This window comes from Scleropages formosus, chromosome 13, assembly GCF_900964775.1.
Source record: "Scleropages formosus chromosome 13, fSclFor1.1, whole genome shotgun sequence".
Lineage (NCBI taxonomy): Eukaryota > Metazoa > Chordata > Actinopteri > Osteoglossiformes > Osteoglossidae > Scleropages > Scleropages formosus.
Genome location: NC_041818.1, coordinates 21,887,188 through 21,907,408, shown reverse-complemented (window position 1 = coordinate 21,907,408; position 20,221 = coordinate 21,887,188). Strand labels below are relative to the sequence as shown.

General features: G+C 46.5%; 2 protein-coding genes across 2 annotated transcripts; one reads left to right on the top strand and one right to left on the bottom strand.

Moving 5' to 3' along the window:
- Positions 1–3,785: 3,785 nt before the first annotated feature.
- On the bottom strand, positions 3,786–12,024 carry LOC108922856 (ubiquitin carboxyl-terminal hydrolase 12). The gene is made up of 9 exons (XM_018733253.2): positions 11,758–12,024; positions 9,475–9,555; positions 8,334–8,547; positions 7,795–8,051; positions 7,611–7,687; positions 7,435–7,518; positions 6,317–6,514; positions 6,131–6,209; positions 3,786–5,513 (listed from the first exon to the last, which is right to left on the bottom strand). Exons 1-9 carry the CDS (start codon positions 11,803–11,805, stop codon positions 5,412–5,414), a joined length of 1,140 nt encoding a protein of 379 aa, XP_018588769.1. The 5' UTR covers positions 11,806–12,024; the 3' UTR covers positions 3,786–5,411.
- Positions 12,025–13,148: 1,124 nt separating this feature from the next.
- Positions 13,149–17,832, top strand: rasl11a (RAS-like, family 11, member A). Its single transcript, XM_018733272.2, has 4 exons — positions 13,149–13,612; positions 14,641–14,697; positions 15,070–15,152; positions 16,565–17,832. Exons 1-4 carry the CDS (start codon positions 13,486–13,488, stop codon positions 17,030–17,032), a joined length of 735 nt encoding a protein of 244 aa, XP_018588788.1. The 5' UTR covers positions 13,149–13,485; the 3' UTR covers positions 17,033–17,832.
- Positions 17,833–20,221: the final 2,389 nt, after the last annotated feature.

The following is a 20,221-nucleotide window of genomic DNA, read 5'->3' as shown; positions in this document are numbered from 1 at the left end:
AGGTTCCCCCAAAGTGTGTGAGAGAGAGTGTGTTCCACTGATGTATGGATGAGTGACCCAGTGGAAGTAGTGTATCTAGCAGTTTAAGTCACCATCGTGAATAAGGTGTGTGGGCTCATAACACTACATAGAGTTTGTTGGAAGTTGCTTTGGAGAAAAGCATCTGCTAAATAAATGAATGTAAATGTATTGCTGAGCAGCAGGCTGGACTGAATACTGAAAAGCATATTTACACTTCTGATCAGTTTTCCCAACCATTATTCAACCTTTTTATTTACAAGTCAGAAAGCATAGAACTTTTCTGGAGCTTGAAGGACTATGAGTTTTTGGAAACTCGCAATTATTGACCAACAGACAGCACAGTGATGCCAGCGGTGGTGGAAAGCCATGGACTCGGTGGGTCCCTCTGCTCTCCTTGAACTCACTGAATAGGCAGCTAGTAGAAGTCAAAGCCATTATGCATGAACCTTGTACTTCTTTAAAATTAAGCTACACCAAACTGCAAAATGGGCTGCCTTGAGTCTATGTAAATTAACATTGTAAACATGTACTATATTTCAGCATGTATGCCATGGAACAAAATAAAGTTATGCATTTTTACAGCACGTCCCTGTTTCCTAAATATGCGCAAAACAGTTTGGTGCTTATTGTTTAACTGGTTATGTGTGGAAAAACCATGCAAATGAAGCAATGAGAAATAAAGAAAATCGAGTTTTTATTGATCGGTTACGCTATAATGCCCATTTAGTCATAGTGCATTTGTCCTCAGGAGGGAGACACGTCTCTTTTCAGGCCCTTGACGACTACAGGCATCTCTCCTATAACGCGGAGGTGAGACGCATTATGCAAAACCATCAAGGAAAAATAGGGTTAGGGACAGAACGCCAAAAAACCCAACCAAACCTGTACCGATTGTAATTATTATCGCAGTAAAAAATGATAGCACACTTTAAATACGTGCTGAGTTCACATAGAATAAAGGAAAAACTACATTAAATTCAGGACTTCACCTTCGAAAAAATTCCTTTAGTCACTTATTCATGTTCCAGTAATAAAGCATCATGACGTCCACTCTTTCTTCGCGCAGAGGATGTCGTGTCCTTTCATTCGGTTCAAAATGTTTCACGCCAAGCTTTTATTTAACTGTGCAAGCTTTTCTGCTCGCACCCTGGAATTTTTGCCAGCAGCACTCTTCTTGCACACCTTCCTGTCTCCGTGTCCACTCTTATTAATGGCAAAGGAGAATAAGAGAAGAGAATAAGAAAGGCACATGGGGCGACTGGGTATCGTGTGTATCCGTCTGTCGAAACGTCACCATGGTTGGGATAAAATCGCTCTACACCATCACGGGTTTCGCGTTATACAGACACCGTACCCTTATTTAGCAGTCCTTCACAGGCCGGTTTGCATTTTGGAAACTCCTGTAAGACCAGTGATCACTCCACTGTATTAGATCTATTACAGCTGGAGGAAAAGACATTTCAAAATATATCCCTCATATTTCTCCAAGAAAGTGTATGGAAACTTCTAGATCAAAGAAGTTGTGCAGTTAAAGACCATTTGAATAGAGCTGTTGGGGACAGCTGGTAGCATAGTGGTTAGAACTACTGCCTTTAGTTCCAAAGGTTGGTGGTTTGATCCACACCTCTCCTTCTAGTACTGTTGAGCAAGGTATGTACTCTAAATTGCTCCGGTAAAATTACCCGGTTGTATAAATGGATAAATAATTGTAACCTCAACATTCTAAGTTACTTTGGAGGAAAGTGTCAGGTAGATATGAAAGCTGGTTATATTATAAAATGATAGTGGTGTCTTTTTCTGATGCAAAGAGTAGGGCTTGAAATAGCAAATTTGTGATAAAAAGTTTATTTTCACCTTCTTATGCTGGAGGCTTCCTTGTGGGTTCATGGTCCAGAGGTTCTGGGTCTCACCCACGGCGTCACCTGCTCCACGGTCACACCGAGCTCATCGGCACCGAAACGGGCCGCTGCGTTTATTGCGCTTTAGTCAAGGTTTAGTCATGGCTATGAATACAAACTAGCAGAGAGCTGGTCTGCAGTGTGTGGGAGGATGGTAAAAACATGTTATCTTTTACATCACCGCAACCGCAAGTGCTTCAGTTCGAACATTGCAGGAGCTGAGTGGAAACAAACATCATTGTTACTAATTTTTGTCCAAAGAGACTGAGACTATTTTTACTCTTTTTAACAGTTATATTTTTTTTTTCTATATTAATTCAGAGTGGTTTTTTGATTTAGGGTACTAGAGTAAGTTTGAACCAGAAACCTTAAGGTTGCTACTCCATCCTCATTTATTTATTTATCTGGCACTTTTCTTTGGTGCAAGTCATAACAGTAATCTGCCTACATTGATTTACCCTGTTTTATACAGCTGGGTAACTTTTACTCCATGTCCTTGACTGCTGTGCCACCTGCTGAATTACATGAGAAATGAAGCAGCTTAGCTGAAGTTCAAATTAAAGTTCTTAAAGTGCAATCAAGTCATTCAAACAACCGAAAAAGATGAAGATCCATTTCAAGCCGAGTGGGAAACGGGGCTCAATGACCATGATCACGGAGGCTCAGTCTCACTGGTTTTGACAAAAGTTGGCTACCACACGCGAAGGTGTTCACGTGACTTTCTTAAGTTTTACTCGATATATACTTCAAAAATTTCTGCTCATTTCAAGCGTTTGTCTTTTTTCACTATTGTGAATATGTTACTGCGGCATAAAAAAATTATTTCAGGGAGGAAGCTACTGAATAATGCATGACTAACCAAGGGAGTTAATGCCTTGAATCAACTGGTTCAACATAGAGGGTTTACAGGTCTCCTAAAATTAAATTAAAAACAGACAAATAAATGTTAGCAATGGTAGAGAAGACCGGTGGTGTTCATAGCTCAGGCTGTTGAGTCAGATGTTTGCCAAGCGTGGTGTTTGGATTGCAACCGTTTCATCACAAGTCAAGGTGACATCATCAGTGCTTAATGTGTGTTTTGCTGGTTTGAATCAGTATTTATAATGGGTCTGGAAGCGGGAAACTTCCTTGGCTTTGATTTGATTGGCTGACTGAGATGACCTTAGGCATGGATCCCATTCTAGTTTGCAGCTGTAACTGGTTCTAAGCCTGATTTAACCCAATTAACCTGGTTGATTAAATAAATTTGAGATAAATGTACTGGAATGTTGTTGTCTGAACCGCTTGGCCCATACGGGGGCCGCGGGGAGCCAGAGCCTAACCCGGCAACACAGGGCGCAAGGCCGGAGGGGGAGGGGACACACCCAGGATGGGACACCAGTCTGTCACAAGGCACCCCAAGCAGGACTCTAACCCCAGACCCACCGGAGAGCAGGACCCGGTTCAACCCGCTGCGCCACCACACCCCCCTACAGGAATGTTGTTGTGCCCTGAGTAAATAATTACAATTTTAATTTTACATTCCCTAACTTTACAGCATCAACAATCAAATGCTGGAGGCTGAAGGATGAGACTTATGTGAGAAACATACCTGTGACATAATATATCTATGTACAGTATTTTCACCTTCATTTTTACTCAACTCAGTACATTGTAAAAGCAAACTGTTTACATAAACAAATGGCGCGTTACTCCACGATCCTGCACACTGTGACATAAGTAAGTGTACAGAGAACTTTAGCTGCGGACACATGGATATGGCCGAGTGACAAATGCTGAGATTCAGAGTGGGCCAGAGAAAAGCACACAGTTTAAATTCTTAGATTTTATTTATTTCAACTCAATTTTTGCAAATTTCATTCTGCCAAAATGATCCACATAAAGAATCTACCATGTCACAAAACAGCATGATCACAAGTCTGGTGCCTTCAGCGCTAAATAAAATTGTCCCCTATAGTCAGTCTCTGCTCTGTATCCAATTTTGTTCCCCACAGAGGAAGGATGACAACTTTACTCGTTCATATTTAGTGTTATTACCATGCAGGACACACAATGTGAGAAAAAGTGCGGCACACTGAAAGCCCATCTTTGTACTCATTTCTTACTGCATAATACCAGCTATAATGGTGGTTACTGTATCATTCCTGTTTGGGTATATTTTTGCGCTGTTTTGGTGCCTATAGTAACAAACATCGGTAATAATGTGCCTCACATTTTCCAAGATAGATGTCAGCAGAAAATACAGTGTTTACTGGAGTCTGACGTCTGGGCTCACTTTTACGGGAAGCCCCGCCCACCGCCTGCAGAGCTCCGCCCCCAACCGCCATACAAATGTCATGTGGACTGGACGGCACTGTCAGAAGTTGTATGTCTCACGGGCTGGGCCATGGACAGGTCCATGCTAATGACCGGTATTACCAAAAGCAGGACGACCCCCATGCAGTGGAAGGGTTTCCAATACCACAGTCCTGCCAAAGACTAAATGCGGTCTCCTAGTGAGGACACGTCCACATGACGCATCTTTTCTATCAGTCACACACTGGGGGAGCGCATGTGAAACTGCATCGACCAACCATAAAGTGTAAAAACAGTAAAAATAAATAAGGAAAACGCAAAACCCGGAGTTACCACGTACTAAGTAGCTGCTTGAAACTTTATTAATAAATATTTTTCAACTATTAGAGAGAGGGTCAGCATAAATTTGAGAGGGGGGGGGGGGAGGTTCTGATCCGGTTTTCCTCCATGACACACCGTCTTGTAGGTGCAGATGAGTGAAGCAGAGCGCCTACTACGGTTAACGGATGAGAAGAGCGCCCCCGAATGCTCCGAGACGCCACCCCCAAGACCGCTTCACATTCACAAGGCACGTACCCAGCTCACGGATACATTTACACTGGCTGCGCGCTCAACCCCACCCCACCCCACCCCACCGCCGGTATGGAGATCCAGACATATGTATGCAAGCATGCACATATGTACCTGTGTATGTATGAATGTGTATATACATATGTATATACATAGCATTATGGGTATGAATCATACTCTATCCATAGAAATCAGAAATCATCTGACTTCACCTACTGTCACTGATTGTATATATGGTTAGCGCCCCCTCCTGGTCCTGTAAAGACACCTGAATATTACGATCGTGCTGAGTGCCCACTGGTGCACGCAGTACACCCCATTTATAAGTGCCCTCAAACCCCAGCTCGTACCCAGCGTAGCTTCTGCGCTGCCCTGCAAGTGCGGGACAGAGCCTGTCAAGAGCTGGGATGGCAGTCCGAGTCGCTTCTTAACAACAGAGACAACAACCATGGAAGATAAGGGATTTCAGGACCAGGGCGCCTCTCTGCAACGCGGATGCCGCATCCGGTCAGCCTTCTTACGCTTAAAGATTTGTTGTTCCACGCCGATGTTCCACACATAAATGTCCCGAATGGGTGGGGTCCGCACAGGACAGGCCCCACCGCACTCATGACCAGCGAAGTTCGCTCAGTCTCTGGACTGGTAGAAGAGGATGTATCCCGACTCGGAGTTCTTGGAAATGTCCGACGTCAGACCGTAGAACTCCTCGATCGCCTGGGCATCGATCTTCTGCACACAGGGAGCGAGAGGTACGATGAGCACTCGGATGAGATGCAATCGGGACATCGCTGGTTTTGCCATAACCTCACCGCACGGGAGCAGGTCTCACATTAACATCTATACATTTGATCTAATTCATGAATCATTTCATTCTTTTCCTATATTCTGACTAAGCAGCATATTCCACATCCTGGTTTCCGGAAGGACGGAGCCCAGGAACATGTAGATGCAAAAGGAGTACAATGGCATCTCATTTCTGCTGCGAGTTTTCCTCCCTCCGGGATTCAATTGCACTCAATTCACCTTTATCACCATTATACAAGTATAAGGACAATCAGTTTCCGCAGCTCCCTGAATGCGATGCAACATCCATATGCAGAACAGAGTATGGCAAAACACAAAAAAAAAAAGCAGAATAAAATGCAGAACAGTACAACAAAACAATAGCAACAAATATAAGCGGAGGTTAATGTCAGTGGGTGTACAGTGCAAAACCCTGCCTACTACAAGTGTGTAAGGGGTATGACAAAAATTAAATTAAAGAAGTCGGTGGCATACAGAATACAAGTCCTCCAGAAAGAGAGACCCCTTCGACAAGTCTGGAGAAGCCTAGGAACTGCGCTCACCTCCACAATGTCGTCATCAAAAAGGAGCCAGAAGCCGTGGCTCTTCACGATGGTGATGTAGTGCCCTCGATTCGGCCCGCTGCAGAGCAGAGGAGATGTCGGTCACACGTGGCTCGTGTGTGTGGATGAGCACGTTCGTGTGCGTAAGTGCACACGGGCAGCTGGAGAAGGGCCTATAAAACCCACCTGCCACAGTGCACCACCACGGCCACCAGGTCGTACATGCGGTCGGGATTGGTGGCGTCGCCGGAGGTGTTGAAGAGGCGGAGCTCCAGGGGGAAGACCACGCGGTACGACAGCTTGGTGTAGCGGTGTAGCTGCTCCATGTACTTAAAGCGCTTCAGGTGGAGGGCCAGGATCATGGGCAGCTTCTTCACCCGCATCCTTCACACACACACGCACAGTGTTCAACCACAAACACTTCACACTTGGCCTCCTCAGAGCCAGGTAGCGGACAGAAACACACGCAGTCACGGAATGAGAGCGTTAAGGCAGAGATTTACACAAAGGACACCCCGTTCCTTTCCTCCTTTGCTATGGCCTGAAAAAAAGAAGAGCTAGGAGATGTTCCACATGCATTTTCGAAACGCAGTTTATGCAGCCAACCGCCTTTGCTGCCGGTGGAGATCGGGGGTTGCGCAACTCAACAGTCATACTAATGACAATGCCTGAAGCCCACCTGCGACTCGTTTCTATGGCAACAGTCAATCTGCTGCCGAAGCAGATCCAACATGTATCTCGAGGCGATCTGGATGTTTCGGCTACGGAGATGTAGCGTTCGCTCTTGCACCGCAACCCATCTTGGACGTTTTGTTTACTGAAGTGGATCACTTCGTAGAAACCTGTCATTTATCTGTTGTGTTACGCTGAACTAGCGATAGCTAAGGAACAACTACCCAACCGGTGAAAATATGAGATGTTTCCATTTATCGACTAGTGCTAATGGGAGAACCACTAATGAACAGTAAATTAAACCACGCAAAGTCATTTATAATGATGCTGCCTTTCAGGAGAATTCTTTGCGTTTCATCGTTTCAACCTTCACGTAAGGTTTTCAGTTACCTTCCCAATTTGTAGCACTTTCTTCAAAACTTCCTCTTACCTTTGCACTCATTATTATACAGTAGTTTATTTCAAAAACTGAAGTCAAAACTTCCATCCTCATAAGTAATTCCTTGTAAGTGCAAGTTGAAAGTTGATAACACAGATCTTATGGAACAAACTACATTTTCTTAAGTCCAAATGATGGACATGGGTTCCCCCGTCTCTATCCTTATGCGACACACCCAGTCCCACCTCCTCACCTCTTCTGGGCCTCCTGCTTACTCCGGCACTGCTCGCAGTAGTACTTGTACTCGCTGCACAGCGTCTCCGTGTCGCTGAAGCCCCTGCACGTGCAAATACAGTCAAAGGAAGTTGCTGGAAGACTGTCCTTAGCCTCGCCTACAGGTGGTACATCCACAAAGGGAGCTGGGCCTACCTCAGGCAGTGTGTGATGGAGGTGTTCTGTTCCACGTCCACCGACAAGTCCAGGAAGTCCTCGTCTTTGCTGCTCACCTGGAGACGAAGGGCGCGCCCACATTAAAGAGGTGCGGCGGTGACAAACGCTTCCACCACCGTTCTGCTTCCCCACCCGCACACCCCGCCTCGCGCCCTGTTCTCACCGCCTCGCAGTTGAGGCACCGCGTCTCATTGGTCAGCGTGCCCTGGAAGATCTCGTGGACCCAGGTCTGCTGCGGGGCCTTGTGAGCCTCCTCGCCTTCCGTAGCGGTGGGTCCACCCGGGGCGCCACCGTTCTGCACCAGCTTGCCGTTCTGCTGTCGCTCCTGGCCTTTCTCCTCCTGCAGCAGGTCAGCGATGGTGTTCAGCAAGTAGTTGAGGAACTCGTGGGCGTCTTGCTGCATGTAGTTGTCAAACAGCTCTGGGAAGAGAAGCAGGCAGAAGGAACCGAGCTCATCACCGAGTGACTGACACTTCCACCTGTGTGAGCCAGCGATGCTCCATCTTTTGTTGTGACACCCTACTGTTGGCTGCTCCGCTGCTCTAAGTGATCTTCCAAGATCTAAGCCCATGTCAGTCGTGTTACGAAGGCGCAGCCAACTACGCATTTCTGTCTGTCGCTTATGCAGTGAAATATACACAGAGTCATTAACACGGAAGACGCAAAACGCCCAGCACCCGCCGGGCCCGACCCCCTTCTCACCGTTCTCCTTCCTCAGCCTGGAGATGAACTTCTTGGGCGGGATGACGCCCACCTTCTTCTTCTGCGTGGCGATGCTGTTGAACAGGTCAGCCAGGCACGTGAGGAGGCTCTCCTTGCGCCGCGGCTGGGCCTTGTAGGCCAGCACCTTCTCCCGGAAGGGCCGGCAGAAGTACAGCGCCTGCAGCACCGAGTTGCAGTAGCATGTGTTGCCAAACTGGGCGGGTGGGGGAGGGGTGGGCGTGGGCAAATAAGAAAGACAGCTTAGTTTTTAACCAGGATGACAACAGATCATTTCGTTTAAGTATACGTAGGTCAAAGTAGATGGGACAAAATGTGTGCCAATGTTTTAAAAGCCAGCACAACGAAAACCAACAAGGACATTAATATAGACATGGAGATTTTTTAAAAAAAACGTAACCAACTTCCCAAAAATTTAATTTGCATGGGTCTTTCCACTGCTCAGAAAAGATGCATTAGTCATCACTAATTCAGAAAGTTAACTGCACTCAGTCTCAGCTCTCAATAAACAACGTATTTACATCACTACTATATTTATTCATTTAGCTCACGCTTTCCTCCCAAAGCGACTTACAATGTTAAAGTTACAATTATTACGAGGTTACAATTATTTACCCATTTATAGAGCTGGGTGACGTTACTGGAGCAACTTTCGAGTAAGTACCTTGCTCAAGGGTGCTAAAGGTCGAACCTGCGACCTTTGGGTCTAAAGGCAGAAGCTTTAACCACTATGCTACCAGCTGTCCTAGATCTGCTATTCCAGATCTGCCACCTTCATCCAAGGTGACTCACAATGTTACGTTTGTATACTAAGTTTCTTAGGGCTACAGTTATTTAAGGGGCCATTTATTCATTTGGGTAATTTTTACTGCATCAATTTAGGGTAAATACAGAACTTTGATCAAGGGTATGGCTGGAGGAGGATTTTAACCTAAGACATTGGGTTACAGGGTAATGCCTCTAACCACTGCTCCCCTGGCTGCACTACATCTGTTACTGAAGTTTTATTATCTTTTCAAAGATTCAGTCTCACCACGTGTCCAACGCTCCACCTCAGACACACCCCTTAGATTTCACAGCTCGTCAGCAAGTAGGAACTACCACAGGAAGTCAGCGCACTTACATTGACGAGTCCAAAGTAGTGCTCATTGACCGGAAACTGTTCTGGTCCAATCTCTTTCTCCAGAGCGGAGGCATTGGCGCCCTGGAAGACAAGGGACACAGGCGATCACTGCTGCTTCCTCACACACACCGTCCACTAAGACGTAGCTTGAGCTGCATTTCACGGGATTGACACCCAACAGCACCGACTGCGGCAGCACCTGCTGGCTCAAGACATTATACACCCATCAATCCCCTTATCAATAGCCAATCAAGGTGGTATTGATCAGGAACCTATTCCTGGAAATACAGTCTGCAAGGTAGGATATACCTAGGGTTCCATCACATCTGCATTACGTTTACACTTTTCTCCAAAGTGACTTCCAACAAACTCCATGTAGTGTTATGAGCCCACACACCTTATTCACCAAGGTGACTTACACTGCTAGATACACTGCTTACACTGGGTCACTCATCTATACATCAGTGGAACACACTCTCTCTGTCACTCACACACTATGGGGGAACCTGAACAGCGTGTCTTTGGACTGTGGGAGGAAACCAGAGCACAGACACGGGGAGAAGATGCAAACTCCACACAGACTGAGCGGGGATCGAACCCATGTCCTCTCACACCACCCAAGTGCTGCGAGACAGCAGCGCTACTCGCTGTGCCATCGTGCCACCTGCGAACACACACATCACGAAACACACACACACACACACACACACACACTCTCGCACACAGGGCAATATGCACAAATGCAAATTAAATATGTCCGCATGTCTTTCAGTTGTGGGGGAATACCACGAACATGAGGGGGAGGACAATCAACCCCCTGGGAAACGGAGCTCATCAGCAAACCCTACGCTTCACATGTCTAACTTCCACTCGCAATCCCATCCTATGAGGAAACACCACACCCCAGAGAAAACACTCAGCATCAAGACAAGGTCCCAGCCTGGGACTTAAACACACAACTGCTTAAGATGAATTGAGTGCGTTAACCACCATTCCACATGCTGTCAGCCACACATTTCTAGTTTCGTCTGTTGCTACAAGGAGCTGGCTGTGAAAGGGCCTCGTGGATAATGGAGCTGCAGCGTAAATCACTGTGGTCATGTTCCGGAAAACAGACTTCACAGGCACACGAACGCGTCACTGTATTGATCTGAACTGCAGCTCTTTTTTTCAAAGTCATTATAATGTTGGACTTCTTTGAGTTCTTAGCCTTAACTACTTTAGCTAGATTGCAAACAAAGAGACTCTGCTTGTAACACAAACCAGCAGCATGTTGGACACCCCGATGCCAAGTTGACAGGTGATAAACAACATGTTAAGGATGAGCGTTATAATTTAATATTCATAGGAGCGCCAATGTACATACACAACATATTACATTCTGAACATTGATCACTGAACATCACATTCTGAAAATTAACAAGCAACTTAATTCCTAATAATTTATCCACTCTTTTTATTATTACTAACTTTGACTGATCTGAGCCTTTTGTGACTTATGTCAGACGACCAACTTCAACCTACTAATTTATAAAGCAAGGTACTTTACTGTATAAATCAGGGTGATCATACTGATCGAGGATACTAGAAGGGGATCATCAAGCCCAGGAAGTTCAGACTGCAAGATCATCATGGGTCTAACCACTCCTTCAGGGCGTGAAGTGACCCCAAAGCACCAGAGGGAAAGCAGCGTGTACCTGTGCCCTCCCTGGTGCGAAAAGGACACACTCGGCCCACTGTGTCCCGGATTAACGCTGCGAACGAGCTGAAGCTTCCATAAACACTGAAATGTAAGGATATTAATCTTAAATTATTTGTAATGTCCGCGCACGATCCGCAGCGGCTACTGCAGTTGTTGCCCCTGCTGTTTACACTGCAGCTGCCGGGCTCTTCTGCTCCCTTTGATGTGTCCACACAGTTCGACACAATGTATCGACACGCAGGGGGGAGCGCTCGCGGAACCCGCCTCGCGCTGAACCGCGCCGACTCGCACGCTCCCGCAATAACGAATCCGCCGCCGGAACGATCGATGTGTGTGTGTATGTGTGTGTGTGTGTGTATAATAATGTATGTGTGTATCCCAGCGAAACATGCCAACACTATCGCGCCGCTGTGGCCGTCCCCCCCCCCCGCGTTTCGAGCAACGCGCGGTCACGCAGTGGAAACACGGAAACTGTTGCGTGTGTGACATGATCAGGTCACAGCCGCCCCGGTCGTTGGAAGCACCCATCGGGCCGGAGGAAGCACGCGATGCCCACGAACGAAGGCAGCGCACTGACTCACCATGGTACAAATCGAGGCGATTTTGCGGACTGTCATCAGTATTTCCATCCGTCCGCCGCCATATTGGACCGAACCGCAGCTGTGGAAACGGCGACGAGCCGCGGGGGGCTCCAGTTCCGGGTGGGGGAAACCGGGTGTCCGAACTGCCACAGATGACAGCAGCGGCGTTCGCAGCAGCAGGAGGAGGAGGAGGAGGAAGAGGAGGAGGAGGGAGTATCGCCCGCTTTGCCCTCCGTGCGTTGCGCGCAGCCGCGACCCCAGCAGGCCCCGCCCCCCCGGTCCACGCCCCGCCCACAACTCCCCGGAGCCGCTCGAAACGAACGAGGCCTCGTGGGGGAAAAATTCGCGCAGGCATAACTTTAAACATTAAAAAATAATAATAAGAAAGAATGGGCTGACCGTCCTTGCGTGGCCTGCTGCAATAAATCTGACCAGAGTGACGACATTTTTATAATTAATTCTATTAATTCATGAATTTCAAGACTTTGCAAAAACGTTGTACGAAAAGCGTTGCATCAGAATTTCTACCAGAGGTGAATTATTATGTGTGTTCAATTAATTCACTGCTCAAGTTGGCTTCCAATGCAAATATTAATTATTATCCTGAAGGCACATGCATGTGTTCACCAGAGGTCACTTTGTGTGTTGCTGCTGTATGAGGTTAGCATTTCTCTACATTATACACAGCGCTGGGAACCCCCTCTATATCGCCCTCTTCTGACCGCTTTCTCCATTACACAGGACTTGATTTGCTACGCCTCAGAAGTTTCTAGTTTGCTTTTCTGTCGAGATAGTAAAATACACACACAGAGACGATTGTTTATATACTTATTTTGCGATTTTTTAGCGCTAAATCGTGTGCCTTCTGGTTTATTTGCTCCCTCTGTCTGTGGATATACAGAGGGTGGACAATAATAACAAAAACTTGTAAAATATGTTAATACCGAGGACCTAATAAGAAGTAAGGACACCCTTTGCCTTCAGAACAGCTTCAGCAATTCTTGGAATGCTGTCATTAACTCCTTTTATATGGGTGTTTCGATTATTTTATCCAACCCCTGTGTGAGTGCATGTATATGAATGTAATACGTCATACTGCATAGTGTACATGCATGTAATATTGGGGATATATGCACATGTATGCAATTTTCTGATCAGCTTTCCATCCAGCATTCCTGACCATCACGGAGTGCTGATGACTGAGCCGTAGATGACTGACCGATGATTTAGTGACGTAGAAAGAGATTGAAAGAGGTAGTTGTTAAGATCAATATGTTGTACCCTGGTGGTATGTAGTAACATGGTAAGTGTAGTTTTGGGACCTTGAATCCCGCCCAGTTTTAATACAGCGCCCCCCCCCCGCCACACACACACACCAGTGTGCTCTGCGCTTCACTCCCTCAAACTGCGCTGCTGGCTTCTCTGTCACACAGGACCCAGGATCTCCAGATATTTAAATGAAAGGGGTGGGGGGGGTATGGACACGGAGACTCTGGGACGGGGGTCGCTCGGTCACGCGGGGTTTCCAGGCTGTAGTGTAGAACTTCCCAGTCCGTCCGCGAGATCGTACCCTCGGCATCGCTGAAGTGAAGGGGTCTTCGCCGGTGGGGGGGAGGGGGCTCCTTGTGGACCGTCGATGGATCTGAACCCACAACCCTGCGGTACCCGTCTGTAGCTCGTACGAAGGGAGACGCGGCGATCGGCGGCGGGGACGGTGCGTCTGCAGCCATGAGCGCAGGGACCACCAACTTTCTGCTCGTGCCCATCCCCGAGCACCCGCTCCAGGAGTGCGCGCCCGACGACGACAAGGACGTCAAGATCGTCGTTCTGGGCGCGAGCAAAGTCGGAAAAACAGGTGTGTGATCTAACACTGCAGTGAAACCTCCTGTTACATGATTTTATACGTTTTTAAAATCCGATTCCGAGGACTCCTTACTCTGCCAAGGGTTTATAAAGGTCCAGCGTGTTAACGCACGGTAGCTCCGTGTGTGTGAATGTGAATGTGTGTGTTAATAAATAACCCGCCTTGGTTTTATGCTTCTGTCCACCTAAACAGCTGTAATTTCACGGAAATGGCACTTTTTCAGTCGCGTTTAAAGCGCAGCGCTGAAGGAGTTTCAAGCAAATGAACACTGTTCAAAAGATGGTTTAAAAAACATAAAATGGCAAGTTCTGTAGAAACACATAAATAACCACACATTAAAATCACGGGAGATGTTAATATATAGCCTTTCTCTTCTGTGAAGTGTTATATTTGTGCTCGTTTTGGTCATTTTACTGTTACAGTAATCGGATACTTTGTTTCAGAAAATCCCTCTGAATCCCATAGAACTTTGGGAAAGTGACACATTAATCATGACCACCAGGGGGCGTGGTGACACCTATTCTTTATATAGGCCATTGTTGTATACTGCTGAATTATTATTAACGGTTATTTGACTCGCGCCATTGCGTCTGATAGCTAATTGTACAGTTATATGATCAGGCCATGAATTCAGGGTAAGTTTCCTGATCAGAAGTCAGCAGGAGGTGGTGATAAGAGTAGCTGGTAGTATAATGGGTAAAGCTGCTGTTTTTTTTGGCTCCAAAGGCTGCAGGTTTGAATCTCATTTCTGGCTGTAGTACCTCTGAGCAAGGTACTTGTCCTGAATTACTATAGTAAAATTACCCAGCTGTATGACTTGTTAATTATTTCTAAGTACCCTAACCTTGTAAGTTGCTTTGGAGAGGAGTTTGAATAAATGTAACAGCCATACACACCACACCAGCTAACGGGACCTTTTGTATTGCAGTGACTCTGAGTGGGTAGTTAAAGTTACTCGCCAGCTGACGCACCTCTTGTATCATATGTGTGCATGCATTACTTCTTATGCCATTTTGCAGCTTTGATCGTGAGGTTTCTCACCAAAAAATTCATCGGGGATTATGAACCTAACACAGGTGAGTACTTTTGCTTTCATTGCTTATTCTTTTTCATTAAAATTCATTAATGTGTTTAAAAAAATATACATACTGTATGTAATAAATAGAAAATAATGCATATAAAAAGTATCAAATTGTTTGTATTCACACACACATTTTCTGAACTGCTTGTCCCATACGGGGTCGCGGGGAGCCGGAGCCTAACCCGGCAACACAGGACGTAAGGCTGGAGGGGGGAGGGGACACACCCAGGACGGGACGCCAGTCTGTCAAAAGGCACTCGAAGCGGGACTCAAACCCCAGACCCACTGGAGAACAGGACCCGGTCCAACTCACTGCACCACCGCGCCACCCCCCCCCCATGGTTTGTATAACATTTTTCATTTCTAGGAGCCCTATATGCAAGGAAAATCACCCTGGATGGAGAGGAGGTGACCCTGAAGGTTCAAGACACCCCTTGCGTAGCCCTGCAGGTATGAAATTTAAAGGCTACTGCAGAACTCCCCTGTCACCATCAACTCAGTCTCTCCTACGGTTTTTCATCCAGATGACGTGAAATCAGTGCACCGTATCTCCAGTTATCATCAAACCCCCCCCAGTGCCTCTGCGGTTCTGTCCGTTCCTCGTTTTATGTTAGCAAAACAGCAGGAACGATCATCAGGCCTTCATCACAACCCTGACCTGGACCGGGACTCCTTGCTAGGCATGTTTTCACACCCAAGATCAATAAGGCCCTTTGTCCTGACCTTAGCATGAGTTAGTTATATGGACAAGATGTCTTGTTTGTTTTTCTTTAGAGACATCTCAATCAGTGCTGCTTGTCACCTCACACCATCTCCTAAATTCTGCACTAGTACCTACATGTTAAGACTACTTATACTCAGCCAAGTGTTGGGATTAAATTCCACCTTAAAGAACATGATTATTGTTCACCAGGAATGACTCTCAATATATTACCAGTTAAAAATCTAAATCTGTTCAAATGTCACAGAAACACATTTATTGAAGTGTATTATTAATTTATTTTGCAAAATCATTAATGTTTATCATTTTTAGAGAGAAATTATGTCATCTTGAGGGAAAAAAATAATCAGGACACCTCAGTTGTACAGTTTTCCAGTGGCTTATGGACTTTAATATGGATTTCAGATGTCTTTTGAATGAGTTCAGAGATTTGGCTTTGACTATATTTTTGGGGCGTTCATTCCAGATTCCTTTTTCTCTTCGATGGGAAAAACAATGTTTTGTGCATTTCAGTCTTTCTTCTGAGGGATTGCATGTGAAAAGGGGCAGACAGACAAGCAGTTAGATTATTCATCAGTTTTACGCACTTATGATCAGAAATGTTATGTTTCTTGGCCTTTGTATGTCTGGAAGACTCATAGAAGAATGATAAAAATGTCAAAGTCCTCAAAGCAGGCGCGATAAGACGAATACGGAGGATTCAGCCTCATGGTGTTTGCTGCCGCTCAGGGCCTCGTTCCCTGTTCATCACTTTCCCTTTCTTAAAGTCATGGCTTAAAGGCAACTACTATTAAAAACATACAGGTTATCATTAGATGTGAACTTTATAGACTGACTCCTTGTGTTACGAACACTCGAGTTATACATTTTCAAACATTTCTGGACACTTTTCACTTTTCGTTTTATACTTTACATATTGCTTTTTCTTCACTTTTCCGTTTTCTGAAATTCGTTTGTTGTGGAGCGAACGCAATGCGTGCTTACCCTTTCAACAGATAGGTCGCAGTAAGGAGAAGTGCATGAGAACAGGCACTAAAAAGAGTACGATTCCAGTAAGCCACTGTTTATACTTCAGGCTGCAAGTCCATGTCCTTAACCACTCCCACACCTGGTACCCTATCTTTCTCGTTCTCTTTTCCAGGACGATGGTGAGGGCCTCGTGTGCCAAGAGCAGATCAACCGCTCAATCTACTGGGCCGACGGCTACGTGCTGGTCTTCTCCATCACGGACTCGGCCAGCTACCGTACAGTCCTGCCCCTCTATGACCACGTGCGACGCATCCATCCCAGCGGCGGCATCCCCATCATTCTGGTGGGCAACAAGAGCGACCTGCTCCGGGCACGACAGGTGCCGACCGACCAAGGGGAGACGCTGGCAGCTCAGCTGGGTGGGGTCTATTTCGAGGCCTCTGCCCGGGAGAGCAACGAAGGGGTGCAAGCTGCCTTCCTACACCTGTGCCAGGAGGTGAGCCGGGCGGTGGGCGGAGCCAATGGCGAGAAGAGGCGGAGCGGGCTCCACTTGGCCAGGCCTAAGTCGCCCAACATGCAGGAGCTGAAGAGGCGGTTCCGCCAAGTACTTTCCTCTAGGGTTAAGTCCGCCACCACCTGATTTGGGCTCCTTCAGAAAAGAGTGAAGCGTTTCCACCCTGGAGATTTCCAGCATCACAGAGCTCCTTGGAAGGACAGATACAGAGAAGCAAGGCAGCCTGTTTGTTTGGACTGAGAGCAAACCCTGTCTGGACCATACGACTCAGATCTTCAGAGTGACGCTTTCCACATTGTTCAGTGTTAAGTGAGAGCAGAGGTCTGACAGCGAGGAGTCAGAGGGGTCTGCGTCGAAAAGTACTTATTTCAGCACCATTAACTGCCTTTCCTTTCCGTATGTCTCGGCTCCATTGAGATCTGGGTGAGTGGCCGCTGATCTCCTTCCCAGAGTTATCCTCCCAGAACATCGCTTTCTGTCCAGACTCTCAGCGCCAGAAACCAGTTGACCCAGGATGATCTCTGTTTCCCATGGAACTGTGGTTTACTGCGCTTGTACTTTTTTTAGTGACACGGCTGCCTGTTCTCACTGCAGTCTACTTGAGAACACAGAGCAGCCATGTGACATCGGTCTGACACAGCTCCTTGTCCGAACCCTATTTATTGTCCATCTCCATCAGCTCCGCATTACACTCTCCTGTTCCGAACACTGTCGACTGTCTGCCCAGTTTTATATTCCTGGTGCCGAGCCTTGTTTACCTTCAGTTTGATCAGTGTTACAATCAGTTCTTCAGTTCTGAGGCCTACCTGCTGTCCATGATCACCATGTTCTGTACCTGTTTTACACTGTCTGGCTGCAGTGTTACAGTGCTCATCGCAGAGGCCTACTTACTCTCATGATCAGTGTTCCTGCTCATAACACCCCCCCCCCCCCCCCCCCCCCATTCACACCACTGAAGAACCCGATTGCTCTTGAGTAAGTTGTTGTATCTTGCTTGATTAATTCCTTTTTGTATAGTTGAATAAAAGGGTAAAAGTGCAGCTTCTGGGAGTGATTTGGTGTTTGATGGGAAGGAGGTGGATGTCAGCGATCTGAAACCAACTTGCCTTGACGCAGGTCAGATGACTCTGCAGGAACAGACTCCCCTCCTCAAATCAACTGTGCTGTTGTTTCCCTACATTTTTGTGCATCAAAAAAATGAGCCAACATTAAGTTCTGGTTCACATGAACTTTTGTGTCGGTGAGCCGTATGTTAAAGCACTTCAGAGGTCCAAGGGCACATTGTTCTCGCCACAAAAAATATATTACCCTACCATATAAAAAAAAAAAAATCAGATACATTCATATTCGATGAATATCCATAGTGAGTAAGCAGTATTTTCAGGATTCATGTCTCAACTGAGATATACTTTAATTGCAACTCTCTTCCTCTGTTGTTCCGCATGTTCCGCACAGCTGCCTGTCATCCCCAACCCCCACCCGGCCTCCCGGCTCAAGCCCCTTTCTCGCATCATTGCACGTCCCGCACGAAGGCCATCGGAGATGTTGTGGACGGTTGGAAGCGAATGGCTTCCTGTGCTGTGGTGACACTTAGCAGGATGAGCCCCATTATACTGGTACAGGAGAAGCAGGAGTGTGTGGGGGAGGGGGAGGGAAAGACAAGGAGGTGGGGGAGAGCATTCTGATAGCTTATCTTTGGTGTCTGGTTTCCACATAGCTAGCAAACTCATATAGACCTCACCCATGGTCTCACCAATGGGCCCCACCGGGGGTCATGTGCAATGTAGGCTTGGAGCCTGAAGCGCATACGTGGACCTGAAGTGCAGCTGATTAGGCTTTCATTACGACCGAAATCTTCCAGAAACACGCAGACGGAAGCCCACAGCTGGGGGCCCTTAAAGAATGCAACCCTCTCTCTCTCTGCCATCATTTCCAGCAACCACATCGATCCCCAGCAACTCCGCTTTCCACACGACTTGCCTCCGTGTCTCTGATCAAGAGGACACAAAGTCGTGCTTATTGAGATCATTATACCCCGGAGCTTAGGGGTGATGATGCCATGACAGACCCGCTGATCTTCAGTGTTTGCCCACGAGGGATCAACGCTGTCCGTTAAACGCTGAGTTATTTGTGGCTCTGGAATGTCGACTGCATAGCAAGAAATGTGTGTCGTAAGCTGACCCTGGTTTGTATCTTTCGCTTTAATAATGGCCCCGTGGGCAGTGAGATTGGGATGCGGAGGCTTATCACATGACAAATTTGGCTTTTGCATCAACGCCCTGAATGACGCTTCTATTTTTGGCACCAACAGTCTTCCTACATCGTAGGTTTTCCTTTCTTTGTAGGGATGCTTATTATGACTTATTATAATGTCTATTAAAGTTCATTTCCCAACCAAATATAACACAAGGAGCCAGCGTACTTTTTATTGTTACAACCCCCAAAGATAAATAATTAACTGAGATGTGCTTTTGGCTGTGAGCTAAGGTAAGAAACCAAATTCTCAAAAGCCCCACTTATGTCTCCTAAACGTCTCCTTAACTCAGTGCCTGTCCCACACACTTATTAATGATAACCCACATGAATGAGAAATATGTTTACATGCTATGTGTGAAAATGGCCCGAAAATTAATTAATTGCATATATGCAAATTAAGCACTCATTGTAGCATATACTGCAATTAGTGTTATTCTCTGTAGGTTAGAGTTCTGGTTGGATTTCCATATCTTTCCAAAAATAGCATTATTGTATGCTGCAAGTACTTCTGGGGCCAATTTCAAATATTGACACATTTGTAAAAAGATGCAAATACTTTCCTTATAGGTAGATTTTCTTTCTTATTATTTAAGACACATCCAAGGGAAAACCAGAAGTATCAGGGTTTGGTTTCAGCACTCAGCCCCACGGGTCCCGGGTTCATCAGACCACGGTTGTCTCCGCTGAAGCCCCCCCCTCCAGTTCCTGCTCTTTCTTCACCAGAGGGGGAAGGGTGGGGGGAGGGGAAGGGACGACTGTTTACTCAAACTCCAGCGTGGAGCATTTCCTGTGTGGATGACAAGCACTGGCACACAAACACACACTCGGTCTTTCAACGGGCACTTCCTGTGTGCCAGATGCTTCTTTTCTACTCCGTTCTTCAGACAGTTCGGGTGGAGAATGCTTTTTGGATGCTGGGTTCGTTCTCTATTACGTAAACTGCTTATCTGTCTGTGTTCCTTTGCGTATATCTGTGTGAGTCTCTGTTTGTGTGAGAGATGGTATGCGTGTATGTGGTCATGTGTTTGTCCATCCAAATGCCCGCAACCTACTAAACAC